The 12,069-nt window shown below is 40.9% G+C and overlaps 1 protein-coding gene across 2 annotated transcripts in view; it reads left to right on the plus strand.

Annotated features, from left to right (window-relative positions):
* Positions 1 to 12,069, plus strand: part of ash1l (ash1 (absent, small, or homeotic)-like (Drosophila)) — a 34,056-nt gene that overhangs the window by 15,992 nt on the left and 5,995 nt on the right. For both annotated transcript variants that reach the window (XM_005457220.4, XM_005457221.4), the window contains exons 11-25: positions 642 to 848; positions 948 to 1,094; positions 4,374 to 4,482; positions 4,582 to 4,731; positions 5,277 to 5,344; positions 6,164 to 6,330; positions 6,496 to 6,648; positions 6,832 to 6,886; positions 7,309 to 7,441; positions 9,384 to 9,656; positions 10,068 to 10,154; positions 10,269 to 10,359; positions 10,845 to 10,983; positions 11,302 to 11,474; positions 11,667 to 11,833. In XM_005457220.4, coding sequence (XP_005457277.1) covers positions 642 to 848; positions 948 to 1,094; positions 4,374 to 4,482; positions 4,582 to 4,731; positions 5,277 to 5,344; positions 6,164 to 6,330; positions 6,496 to 6,648; positions 6,832 to 6,886; positions 7,309 to 7,441; positions 9,384 to 9,656; positions 10,068 to 10,154; positions 10,269 to 10,359; positions 10,845 to 10,983; positions 11,302 to 11,474; positions 11,667 to 11,833 — 2,119 coding nt within the window. The remainder of the gene's footprint in view (positions 1 to 641; positions 849 to 947; positions 1,095 to 4,373; positions 4,483 to 4,581; positions 4,732 to 5,276; positions 5,345 to 6,163; positions 6,331 to 6,495; positions 6,649 to 6,831; positions 6,887 to 7,308; positions 7,442 to 9,383; positions 9,657 to 10,067; positions 10,155 to 10,268; positions 10,360 to 10,844; positions 10,984 to 11,301; positions 11,475 to 11,666; positions 11,834 to 12,069) is intronic.

The raw sequence follows: 12,069 nt of genomic DNA on the forward strand, positions 1-12,069 counted from the left end.
ATTTTACATTGCTTTGTTTTAGGAATTAAGTGATTTTGAATAGAGGGCAAAACATGGTGTCAAGACAGAAGAAAAGTAGCCTGATATCAGACAGGAATGTCAGCCATTGCACTCCATTTCCATCTTCAGGCTGTCTTTCTCTCCAGTCAAACCAATCTCCATAGGAAGGGGATGTTTTGTTTTGTTTTTTAAATTTTTTTTTTAATTGTTTGTAACCAGTATATCCTCTTCAATCTGACATCTTAATGACTTTTTAGCATGCAGCAGAGCAAAGTAAAAACAGCAATGTGCTTCAGATGTTGTACAGAAACCATGCCTCAGGGGTGCTGAAAACAAGCAAGCACTGGCTGTTGAAAATATCCCTGCGGCACTGCAGCAGTTGACAGCATTTTATAACAGCTTGGCAAAGGTGTTAGTTTCTTCCATGGTTCTGATTGGATAGGATATTTTACAGTTGAGAATGAGTGGACTGATTCAGAGGTCTGGAGTTTGAGGGGGGGGGTCATGGTAATCAAGAAGCTTCTCGGATGAGAGGTGAAAACATCTTCAAGAAACTTAAATAAGTCCAGTTGCTTTTCTTTCCAAGCTCCCTATAATAGCAGCCTTATTTTATAATTTAAAAAAAAAATTATTTTTCACAGGATGAGCTTTGCTGAGTGTTCTCCCAGCACCTGTCCATGTGGAGATCAATGTGACAACCAGCATATCCAGAGACATGAGTGGGTCCAGTGTCTGGAGCGTTTCCGCACTGAGGGGAAAGGGTGGGGCATCCGCACCAAGGAGTCTCTCCGCTCAGGACAGTTCATCATTGAGTATTTGGGTGAAGTTGTTAGCGAACAGGAGTTCAGGTGAGATGGACATCTTCATTACTATACAATGAAACTAGTGTTAGATGATGTATATTTCTTTTTCGTATCTTCAACACATTCCTACCTTCTATGTTTTAGGAGTCGCATGATGGAACAGTACTTCTCCCACAGTGGCCACTACTGCCTGAACCTGGATAGCGGCATGGTGATTGATAGCTACAGAATGGGCAATGAGGCGCGTTTCATAAACCACAGCTGTGAACCCAACTGTGAGATGCAGAAGTGGTGAGTGTCACAGCAGCCTTGAACTGTTTCCCTGCTAATGCCCTTGTGGTGCTTTTGGGTGCTTACCAAAGAACAGATTTGGCTAAGCCTTTTTGGCTCTGAGCACGAGCAGTTGCCACAAGTTGTTAGGGATGGGATAGAGGCCTGGTGTGAACCACATTTGGTATACAGATATAGAATACTGCTTTTATACTCACTGTGTGTCTATAATAGTCCAAATCGGTATAGGTTACCATGTGAGGCAGATATTGTCAGGTCGATTTAGTCACAGGGGATATTAAGGCACAGTGTTAAAGAAGTGATGCTGCTCGATGTGACAGCAGTGTCACAGGAGCTCATTGCAGTGTTCTAGCTTGATACTTCAGAATTTCGGTGGCTTTCTTGAAAGTCGGTGCATGTTAAAATAGACCAGCCTATTACCTAAATAGGCTGTCTGTGTGTTATTAAAATGGTTGAGCCCTTCTTCTCTGCAACCGACTATAGTTATAACACACTAGGAATGGCCCAAAAGTTGGTACCGTGGAATTTAGACAAATGGAGACAAGGCCAGCAACATAAAGTCCGGGCACATTCTTGACTTTTCACTCATGGTATCATAGACCAGGGGTTATAGTAGGTAACAGTGCAGTATAATGATGTTGCAGCTCAAAATAATGTTTATTTATTGTGTGCCTCGCCTTGGTGCAGCCCCTCTGTCTGAAATGAGGCATTTAACTCTTCTCTCATTAAAGCCACTCTACCTTTAAGACCATTTGTTTGCTGCTACTGGTAAACAAAAAAGGTTTGAGCAGCAGGTTTGGAGAACAGGATATCCATCCTCACAAAAATACCAGAAACTAAGCACTTAATGCTGTCTGAAGCCTGTTAGTACCTCTGTAAACACAGAACTCATTATTTGAAAATGTGCCATGTTGAATATGTGCAGGCACCATAGTAACAGTATATAATAAATAACACAGAAATTGGGGAAAAGCCTATTATATTCATGCAGCTGTACAGTTAAACCAGTTGAACAGACATTGATAAGTAGTCACAGTGAATGCTAGGCAGTATTTGTTGCCTCTCTTTTGGTATCGTACATAATAGCTCTAAAAGAGACACATGTTGCAGGTGCACCGCTCTGTAAATGAGAAGGCTCTACCTTGAAACCCCAACCTTATTAATGTGGTTGTGGTAATCTGATGAGATCACCTCACTCCTTTTCTTCCAGTGTTCAGAGACCTTAATGGCTTAAAGCCCTTACACTCTGCCAAAACAATTCTCTTTTTTTTCCTGAGGGCTTGTTCTCACAGCATGTTTAAATCCACAGTTCTTGGAGACCTGGCTGAGCAGGCCTTCCTTTGCCTCGCTTTTCTAAGTGAAACCTGCTTAGTTTATCTTTAGTTCTTTTAGTGAACGTGCCAACTCTGTTAGAGGGTTTGATTGTAGAAAGCTAATGACATCATAGAGTTTACTATCACGTTGTACCCTCTGCCCTCCAACGTAGACCGGTTCACAATCTAGGACACTGGTCTGCGGGTGCCTGTGTGCACTCCTGAAATAAAAGACTCTACAAGGATGGAGGATTTTCAGCACAAAGCCTGACGAGTCATCCGTCTTGTCACAGAAGAGAGATTACATGCAGCCGGGCCTTAGATACAGCTGTAGTGGCTGAAGACAATGCGCTGAACCAGCTTTTTACCCCTATAGAAGGAATAAATTATCAAGCGGCTGGCAAGCAGAATGGTGTGCTTTATTCTTACAAGAATAGTGAAAAGCTGGAGCGCTGCTTCATTTGGAGAGAGGAAGAAAGGGATTACTTGTTGAACATTTGTCACACTGACTATTCCCTTTTTGTCCCAATTTTAAAACTGGGTTTGATGTAATTGACTAACATCACATTTTAACTTAAAATTAAAGCTTTGCTTGAGGGAGAAATTTGTGTTTGTACATCCTTGTGTAAAAGGGATATAATATGTTTTGGTTGTAGTTAGTGATTTTTTTTTTTAATCCCTAGCCTAGAACTGAACCCCTTAAAAAAGTGACTCTTTTCAAGTGATCAAGTCAAAATGTTCACTATTAACCTGAAAATTACACATTTGGGTATAATTATATAATTAACTGAAATCATATACCTGTTACCTAACCTTTGGGAAGTGTGGTTCAGTGCTTAGTACTGTTTCCTCACAGCAACCAGGTTCTGGATTTGGATCTCTTGGTTGATGGAAGCTTCTTAGTGTGGTTTGCACTTGGACTTGGTCATGTTCACTCAGGTGTATGTGTTAAAGCACTTATGCTGCAAAGAATGGAGCGACCTATGAATATCATTAACTGTATATAAAAGATGGACACTGCCACCATAATGCCATATGTTATTTAGAATCTTTATCTTGAAGTGTCAAGTTTAATGTTTTGAACCTCCATTCTGTTTCTTCTGATCCAGAACTGAGTAGAACTGGATGTGATGGTGGTGTGCTAAACTTTAAGCTGACACTAGCAAGCTTAGCTCATGACATTTGTCAGATGATTCCATCAAATGGTTCCAAAAGGCACCAATTGCACAAACTATGTCCACTTTAGTGATTTGAATAACTGGATGTGAGACCTAGCAAGGCTTCAGCTGCCTATCTTGGGGTTATTGTAGTTAGGGTGGATGATATAGCCTCAAAGTTATACCATGAAATTTTAGGGAAATTAGCTATAATTATATTTCTGATGTTATAAACAAATACTGAACATTGTTGAATGTTTTATCAGTGTTTGCAAGCAACAGTGTTTTTAAGTGTAAATAAATGTGTAAATACACATTTATGTCATTTAAAATATTCTTAGCCAAAGAGCTACTGTCCCTGATGACATTTCTTAATTTGAAGTGTGAATACACTGAAACAAGGTACCAGCAGCAAAAACTGCTTTTGCACCGTGCTGTAAATTTAGCAATATAGCATGGAAGTCTATGGAGATTGGTTTGGTTTTGGACTCAGCATCAAGAGTCCACGAGAGGAACCGCCCTGAGGCTGTAAGCTGCTGGTGAAACCACAAAAACACTACGAATAGAAGTTTGTGTAGTATCCTTTTAGTTGTTGTACAAGCCCTGTCGGGACAGTTGTTACTGCAGTAAGCTCAGATTTTGAAATGAAATCACTAAACTGCTATTTAAAAAAAAAAGCTGTTCCAAAGCCTGTGGGCAGGTTAAAACTTACCATGCTTCTTTGCTTCCTTTCACAGCAGAGAATATCTCCTTAAGTATTAAAAATCTCATAAAAGCTTCACTCATTGTAATATACAAATTTTTTGCAGGTCAGTGAACGGGGTGTACAGAATAGGTCTCTTTGCTCTCAAAGACATCAGCAGTGGCACTGAGCTCACCTACGACTACAACTTCCATTCCTTCAATACAGAAGAGCAGGTGAAGCACTAGAAACAGTTTTGAAAGAACGCTTATTTTCAGTCATTCTGTTGCACCTGTGCATGTTTCTCACATACTGTACTGCACTTTTCTCTGCAGCAAGTTTGCAAGTGTGGCTCAGAGAGCTGCCGGGGCATCATCGGAGGGAAGAGCCAGCGTATTAATGGGTTGCCTGGGAAATCAGGAGGGACTCGACGGCTCGGTCGACTCAAGGAGAAGAGGAAGTCCAAACACCAGCTCAAGAAACGAGTGAGTGATGCATATAGATGGAAGTGGTGAGAGTTTGCGGTGGGATCAGGTCACTTGTAATTAAGACTGGATAACGGCTTTTTTTTCCTATTACACTCCAGAAAAGGATTCCCTTGCAGCTTAATATCTTGTGTTAAAATGTTCTATGAAGGAAAACTATAACATATTTAACTGAATAGAAATCTAACTGTCCTGGTAGATTTCAGGTGCAGTATCTATGTAGGGCACAAATCTTTCTTTGTCTCAGAGGTGCTCTTAGTGGGCCACAGGATTTCTAAAAAAAGTAACTCAGAGTACCTTAAAGGGTATAGTTTTGAATTAGTGACCTAAAATGTTTTCTGAACTTGCATAAAATCAGGAGTAACCTGCAAGTTATAGTGGGTTCCTCATTAATCGTAATGGCAGTTCAATCCCCAACCCTCGTTTAATCCCTCTGTGGCTCCTAAAGACTGAAGAGCACCTTGAATGGTGTTGCCACTGATGTGTGAGAAACTGTTTAAGATGAGAAGACAGGAATTGTTTAATGGGACTTTTGTTATCTTCAGGAGGAAGAGTCAAGTGACAGCAGCAAGTTTTACCCTCATCTCATGAAGCCCATGTCCAACAGAGAGAGGTAAAAAACACAAACAGACACACAAGATAAGTAGAGGAAGCATAACTCTAGTGGGCCAACTGATAAAGTGTGTTTGGGTTCACACGCATCCTTAAAATGTATAAATCTGACCTGTAGGCTTGTGAGAGGTTTTATATTTTAAGGTGGTAATACTAGTATCTAATCAAATACGTTTATCTGTGAGTGCTACGACTTTTTACATTTCTGCATTTTTGCTGAAAAACTTGGGAACAATGGGAATTTAAGCAGTTGAGCCCACTGTAAAGCTATCAAGGACTCTTTTTTTCCCCCCCACTGCTTGTAGATGATCAGTCTGGACACAATAAACCATTCAGGAGACAAAATGTTTCTTCCACTGAAAATGCAATATCCAGATGAGCAGAATTAACTTTCTGGGATTTCCTTACCTGGATAATTGAGCATGCATCAAGTCAACCACCCACACAGTTTCCAGAGCGATTTCCTGTTTCAGTCGCATGAATCAAGCAGGGATAAAATAGCAGAAACTTTTTTTTTCAGTTTTTAAAACTTTAAATTCAGTTTTTAAAAGCCATCACCAGTGATAGACATAAACATAATTCCTTTAAGACTTGTAAACAGGAATTTGCTTGAACCCCTCATTCATATGCACCTGGGAAGCCAGTGACACATTTTTATTAAATTTCTTTTTCCGTTGCACATAATGTTTGCTTCTCCATCCTTAATAGAGTGGTTTATTTATACACAAGACATATATATGCCATTTAAAAGTAAAAGCTTCTCAACTCATGAGGTGTGAGTTGATGGTAACACATTTAAACGGTCTCTTTTGATTTCCAGAAACTTTGTGTTGAAGCATCGAGTGTTTCTCTTGAGGAACTGGGAGAAGATGAGGGAGAAACAGGAGCTGCTGAAAAGAGAGGGCGAGAGGGAGAGGGATGCCAGCAGCCTGTCCATGTATACGCGCTGGGGAGGAGTCATCCGTGACGATGGCAACATCAAGTCAGGTACAAGCTTAAGAAATTCAGTTGCAAGTAATTTAAGTTATGTGAAGAATAGTGTACGATAAAGGGGATACAGGCATTTATTTTTGAAATGTAGACAACTTTCAGAGACCGTAAATAGGCAGAAGTTTTAAACGTTAATGCTAAATGGTCATATCTTGTTTCCAGACGTGTTCCTGACGCAGTTCTCAGCCCTGCAGACGTCACGGTCGGTACGCACACGAAGGCTAGCTGCGGCCGAGGAAAACACAGAAGTAACTCGCACTGCTCGCCTTGCTCACATCTTCAAGGAGATTTGTGACATGATAACCAGCTACAAGGGTGAGTGACCCCGGTCACACTGATATTCTCATTAGTATGACCTCTAGCCTGATCTGGGGTCTGATCAGGCTTCTTGAAGGAATCTTTCAGTGCCTCTGTGTTGCTGTCCACTGTTTACTGAATGATAAGAATCTGTGATTGAAAAATGATGACAGGAATGTTATTATTTTCTTTTAATCTCAGACTCAGCTGGTCAGACGCTTGCTGCCCCGCTGGTGAACCTCCCATCTCGAAAGAGGTAAGAGTGCAAACCTGCATATTGACCGGCTGTTTCATAATGTTTACCAAACAGCGCCTACTTATGTTATCTGGTCTATCAGTGTACAGCACCCATGCAGTGTAACAGTTTTATCTTTCGCCACACACAGTCATGACAGCCTCTGTGTTGATGCTTGTCCAGTATTGATAGTAATCAGCTGGTGTCAAAACAATAACAGCTTATTATTTTTCTTCAGCTACATGATAAAAAAGCTGTTATAATCTGGGATTTGGTGCCCTGTACGCTTATAGAAGTTTGAATTTTGGTTGAATCTGATTTAATAAGTTTTGAACTGAATGTTCTCTTTCTTTTTTCTTTTTTTTTTTTTTGTCCTCCCACCCCCCTCTGCTACTGACAAACCAATTTTGGAGGCTAATTCTTTTATCTTTGTGCACCATCAGGAACAGCCAGTACTATGAGAAGGTGTCTGACCCTCTGGACCTGAGCACCATTGAGAAGCAAATCCTCACGGGCCATTATAAGACGGTTGAAGCATTTGACACAGACATGCTCAAAGTATTTCGCAATGCTGAGGTAGGCAAAGGACCAAGTTCACATGTTTGTAGTAGAAGAAAGGAGGATTTTATTAATTAGTAATGATCAGAAGCTGTTCAAGTAAAGCAGCTAAACTGAGGAACTCAGATCTCTGTGATGCATTCCTTAGTTTGCATTTTTAGAACCATAAAAAAGAGGTAGATTAATCCAATGAGGATTTTAAAAAATGCGGGTAGAAATTGAGGTACACTCACTAGCCACTGTATTAGGTACATGTTGCTTGAACCAGGTTCCTTTTTGCCTTCAAGAAAATACCCTCCCACACTGTTGCACTATCAGAGGCCTCAGCCATTGATACAAGGCAGGATGGAGCCATGCTGAGAGTCAGTGGAGAATGACCAGAATAAGGCATTTTCAAAAAGAGAACTGGTGCTCACTGGATGTTTTCTCTTTTTCAGACATTCCCTGTAAACCCTAGAGATGGGTATTTAGGAAAATCCCAGTAGATCAGCAGTTTCTTCACACCCAGCTTGTCTGATGTCACCAACCATGCCTTATTCAGAGTCACTTAAATCACCTTTGTTCTCCATTCTGATGCTCAGTTTGAACTTCAGCAGGTCATCTTGACCATGTCTACATCCCTAAATGAATGCTGATTTGTGTTAATAGAGCAGTTGAACGGTGTACCTAATTAAGTGGCCGGTAGGTGTATAACTTGTGTAAATGGCATCAGAGTCGTTGTCTCAATTCCTTTGTTCCCAGTGGACGAAATTTGTGTAAGGTTTTCTGTAAAGTAGATGACCTTCTGAATATTATTATTTAGAAACTCAGTGAAATGTAAATACCAACACATTAGTTTGTTCTATCAACTCTGCTCTCTCTTAATTACTTGCTAGCTCTCTCAACCAGTACTTCCTTTATTGATCTTTTAGCTTTAATTTTTATATTGCTAGACAATAAGATACATTCCTGACTCATCCATTATTAATATTATTGGCACGATATACTTCATTGTGTGAATGGAACAGCTGCACATCAGCTTGAAAATCACTGAAGATGTAGAGAGTAAGAGCCTATGAAGCAGCTGGAAATAAATTGTGTTCCTATTTCAACTGGTGAAAATTCACAAGTTCTGAAGTTTTTGGTTTGGTTGCAAACTACTTGGTTAATCAGTGTCATAGATCTGTTAGTCCGTTTGTTAGCAGTAATTAGAAACTCAAACATGCTGGTGACACGAAGGCATTTGGCTGTTGGAGCATCCAGTCTTAATCTTTGAGTGACACGGCCATGCAGTGGACTCTTGTGTGTAATCCCAGACTCTTAGAGCTCAATTATCAAAGGGCCTCGTCAAAATTGATACTTAACGCTGTTATTGTGCAGCTTCAACACTTTCTTCCTCCCACTCAGTCATTGCTTTTCTTTCTCCTGTCTCGCACACAAAAACCTCCCAAATGGAACATAACTTCGCGACTGCTGATCCTGTGTGCACATGTTGCAAGGCTGTTTGATTTACATCTGTATAGCTAAGCAGTTTAAACAAGTGCCACTTGAAAAGCTCTCAGGGAAGCTTACTCTTCCAGTCAGAGAAGTTTGAAGTGGACGTATAAATTAGAATCACCCTCTCGCCTCAAGGCCCTTTCTGGCGGACTGGAAAAGTGTGAGAGGAATGTGAATTACTGTTGAATGTGGGGTGTAGCCTTGCCGGTGAAATTTTGGCAGCTGCAAAGACAGTTTTGAATGAATCTTTCTGTGTCGGTGACCTTTGTCCTGCAGGAAATTGCCCGTAGACTTTCAAGGATGAACAGCTCAAAGTCTTAACCGTGCGAGTGAATGATGAGCGTGTAATTCTGGGGTCAAATGGGCATTCCTCGGCTTTATATATCATCACTTTATGGTGTCTGTGAGGTCCTGTTGTCCTTTTGCTCTGCCAGTAACGGATTGATTTAAAAGATTTTCAGCAACTGCCTCGTTTTCCCACCAGAAATATTATGGGAAGAAGTCATCGATAGGCAGAGATGTCTGTCGGCTGCGGAAAGCCTACTACAGTGCTCGTAATGAAGCTGCAGTCCAGATTGATGAGATTGTGGGCGAGACCGCCAGCGAGGCAGACAGCTCAGACTCGCTGGACCGTGACCACGGTCATCACCACCACACAGGAGGGCCCGGGTCTCACGACAAGGATGACGATGTCATCCGTTGCATCTGTGGAATGTACAAGGATGAAGGCCTGATGATTCAATGTGAAAAGTGTATGGTAAGTAAAAAAAATCAGAAACAGTTTTTACTTTGACCTCACTGCTTTGATCTCACTTGCTGATGGTGTAGAACTATTTTAGCATCTCTCTAAAGACTTCACCTATGCAAGAAGTACTTTGTCAAGGAGATTTTCCATGCAGAGGATGCAGGCAGTCTTTTGTGTGTGTTGTCTGTTATTTTTAGATACAGAAAATGAGGAGGATAAAAAATACTGAAGGAGCTTAAGTTCAGAGGTTCAGAAACAGTCGAGGTGGTGAATCACTATCGCAGAGGGGTTTTTTTTTTTTTTTTTGAGCATTTCATTCGAGCTGTAACTCAATGTTACTTACAGTAACTGATTTGAAAATACTTCTTTTTTCTTTTTTGTCTTATGCATTTATGTGATTTAATAATTGTTTCTCCATCATAGGTGTGGCAGCACTTTGACTGTATGCGACTCGAGACTGAGGTGGAGCACTATCTGTGTGAACAGTGCGATCCCCGGCCTGTAGATAGGGTGCGTCTGTTGTTTCGAAACCACAGTGAATGATGAACTCATTATATTCTGTGTGTTTTTTTTGTTGGTTTTTTTGGCTAGAAGTGTCTCACATGTGTCTTATCCTCACTACAGGAAGTCCCCATGATACCCCAGCCCAACTACGCCCAGGCTGGCTCTGTCTACTACATCTGTCTCCTTAGAGATGACCTGCTGCTACACCAAGGTATCTAAATGATAGACGCCAGCAATCATAAGCTCGCACTTGCCTGGAAAACTCCCTGTACTCACAGAGAAATGTATCATTTTGATGCAGTGATTTGCATACTATGTTACTTGAGGGCAACCTGACGTGATTGATGTGGTGCACTTCTGACCACACCCAACCACATCTGCCTCAACGGTTAGGAGTGGTCAGAAGTGAAACGGTTTGAAACTTTGAATCAGAAACATTCATTTCAGCTTAACGCTGATTTGTTCGTCAAGGTCTGTTTTTGTCGATTATTTTATTGCAAATGCCATAATGTATTTTTGCAACTTATCAATAGAAGATTGCTTAAAAAAAGCTTCTCTAACTTCTCTGCAAACTTTTGACATACAAGGGATCTGCAGCAGAAATAGTCTGATGTTCTAGGTGATTTAAGTGGTCAGATTCTTGTGAAACATATCATTGTAGATAAGTAACCGATCTCTGTGTTTGTTTGTGTGCAGGTGACTGTGTGTATCTGATGAGAGACAGCAGACGCTCACCTGAGGGTCAGCCTGTCAGACAGTCTTACCGTCTCTTGTCTCATGTCAACCGAGACAAACTCGACATCTTCCGAATTGAGAAGCTGTGGAAGAACGAAAAGTAAGTTTATTGCACTGCAAAAACTAGTCAAAATTATCTCATTACACTTAAAATAAGACAGAATCAGCTAAAGGGCATCATTTCAGTAAGCTAAAGGAACTTGTTCCAAGACAGTAAATCTTAAAACTAGACAATTTTCACTTGTTCCATTGGCAGATTTTTTACTTAATACAAGAAATTTTAGCTTGAAATAAGTGAAAAAATCTGCCAGGGAGGGAGAATAACTCTGTGTGTGTGTGTGTGTGTGTGTGTGTGTGTGTGTGTGTGTGTGTGTGTTTCATTATTGCTCTAATGAAACTGTCCACTCACACTCTAAAGGGGTGAGCGGTTTGCTTTTGGCCACCACTACTTCCGTCCTCACGAGACACACCATTCTCCATCGCGGCGATTCTACCAGAACGAGTTATTCCGCATGCCGCTCTATGAGATCATCCCCCTGGAGGCGGTGGTGGGAACCTGCTGTGTTCTCGACCTTTATACTTACTGCAAAGGTAAAAATGCACAAATGAACCCAAATATGTTAGCTGAACTGCTAAAACCATGTTGGATTTTGGTTAATATTCCCATTAAGTTTTGATCAACATAAGCTACAGGGAAATGCATAGGCATTTGCTCACTTGAATGTTTTATTCCTGCTCAAATACATCACGTCCCTGCTAATTCAGTGTGCATTCTTCTTAAAGGACGGCCAAAGGGTGTGAAAGAGCAGGATGTGTACATCTGTGATTACCGCTTGGACAAGTCGGCCCATCTGTTCTACAAGATCCATCGCAACCGTTACCCGGTCTGCACCAAGCCATATGCCTTCAACCACTTCCCCAAGCGGCTCACGCCCAAAAGAGACTTCTCGGTGAGAGCGACAGGACTGCTGAGCCGGGATCTGTTACTGATTTACAAACACTACAAGATGTGTTGAGAATGGAAGTCATGTTTTAGCCGGGGTCTTTTTTTTCTTTCTCAGTGTTTTAGCAATCAAAGCTTATAAAATCGGGTCACACAAGAAATTATTAAAAAAAAAAAACGCATTCACACAGAGTTAATGTAGTGTTGTATGCACCATAGTTGTTGTAGTGTTAGCTTTTGTTA

Source organism: Oreochromis niloticus, linkage group LG22 (assembly GCF_001858045.2).
Source record: "Oreochromis niloticus isolate F11D_XX linkage group LG22, O_niloticus_UMD_NMBU, whole genome shotgun sequence".
In the NCBI taxonomy this organism is placed as follows: domain Eukaryota; kingdom Metazoa; phylum Chordata; class Actinopteri; order Cichliformes; family Cichlidae; genus Oreochromis; species Oreochromis niloticus.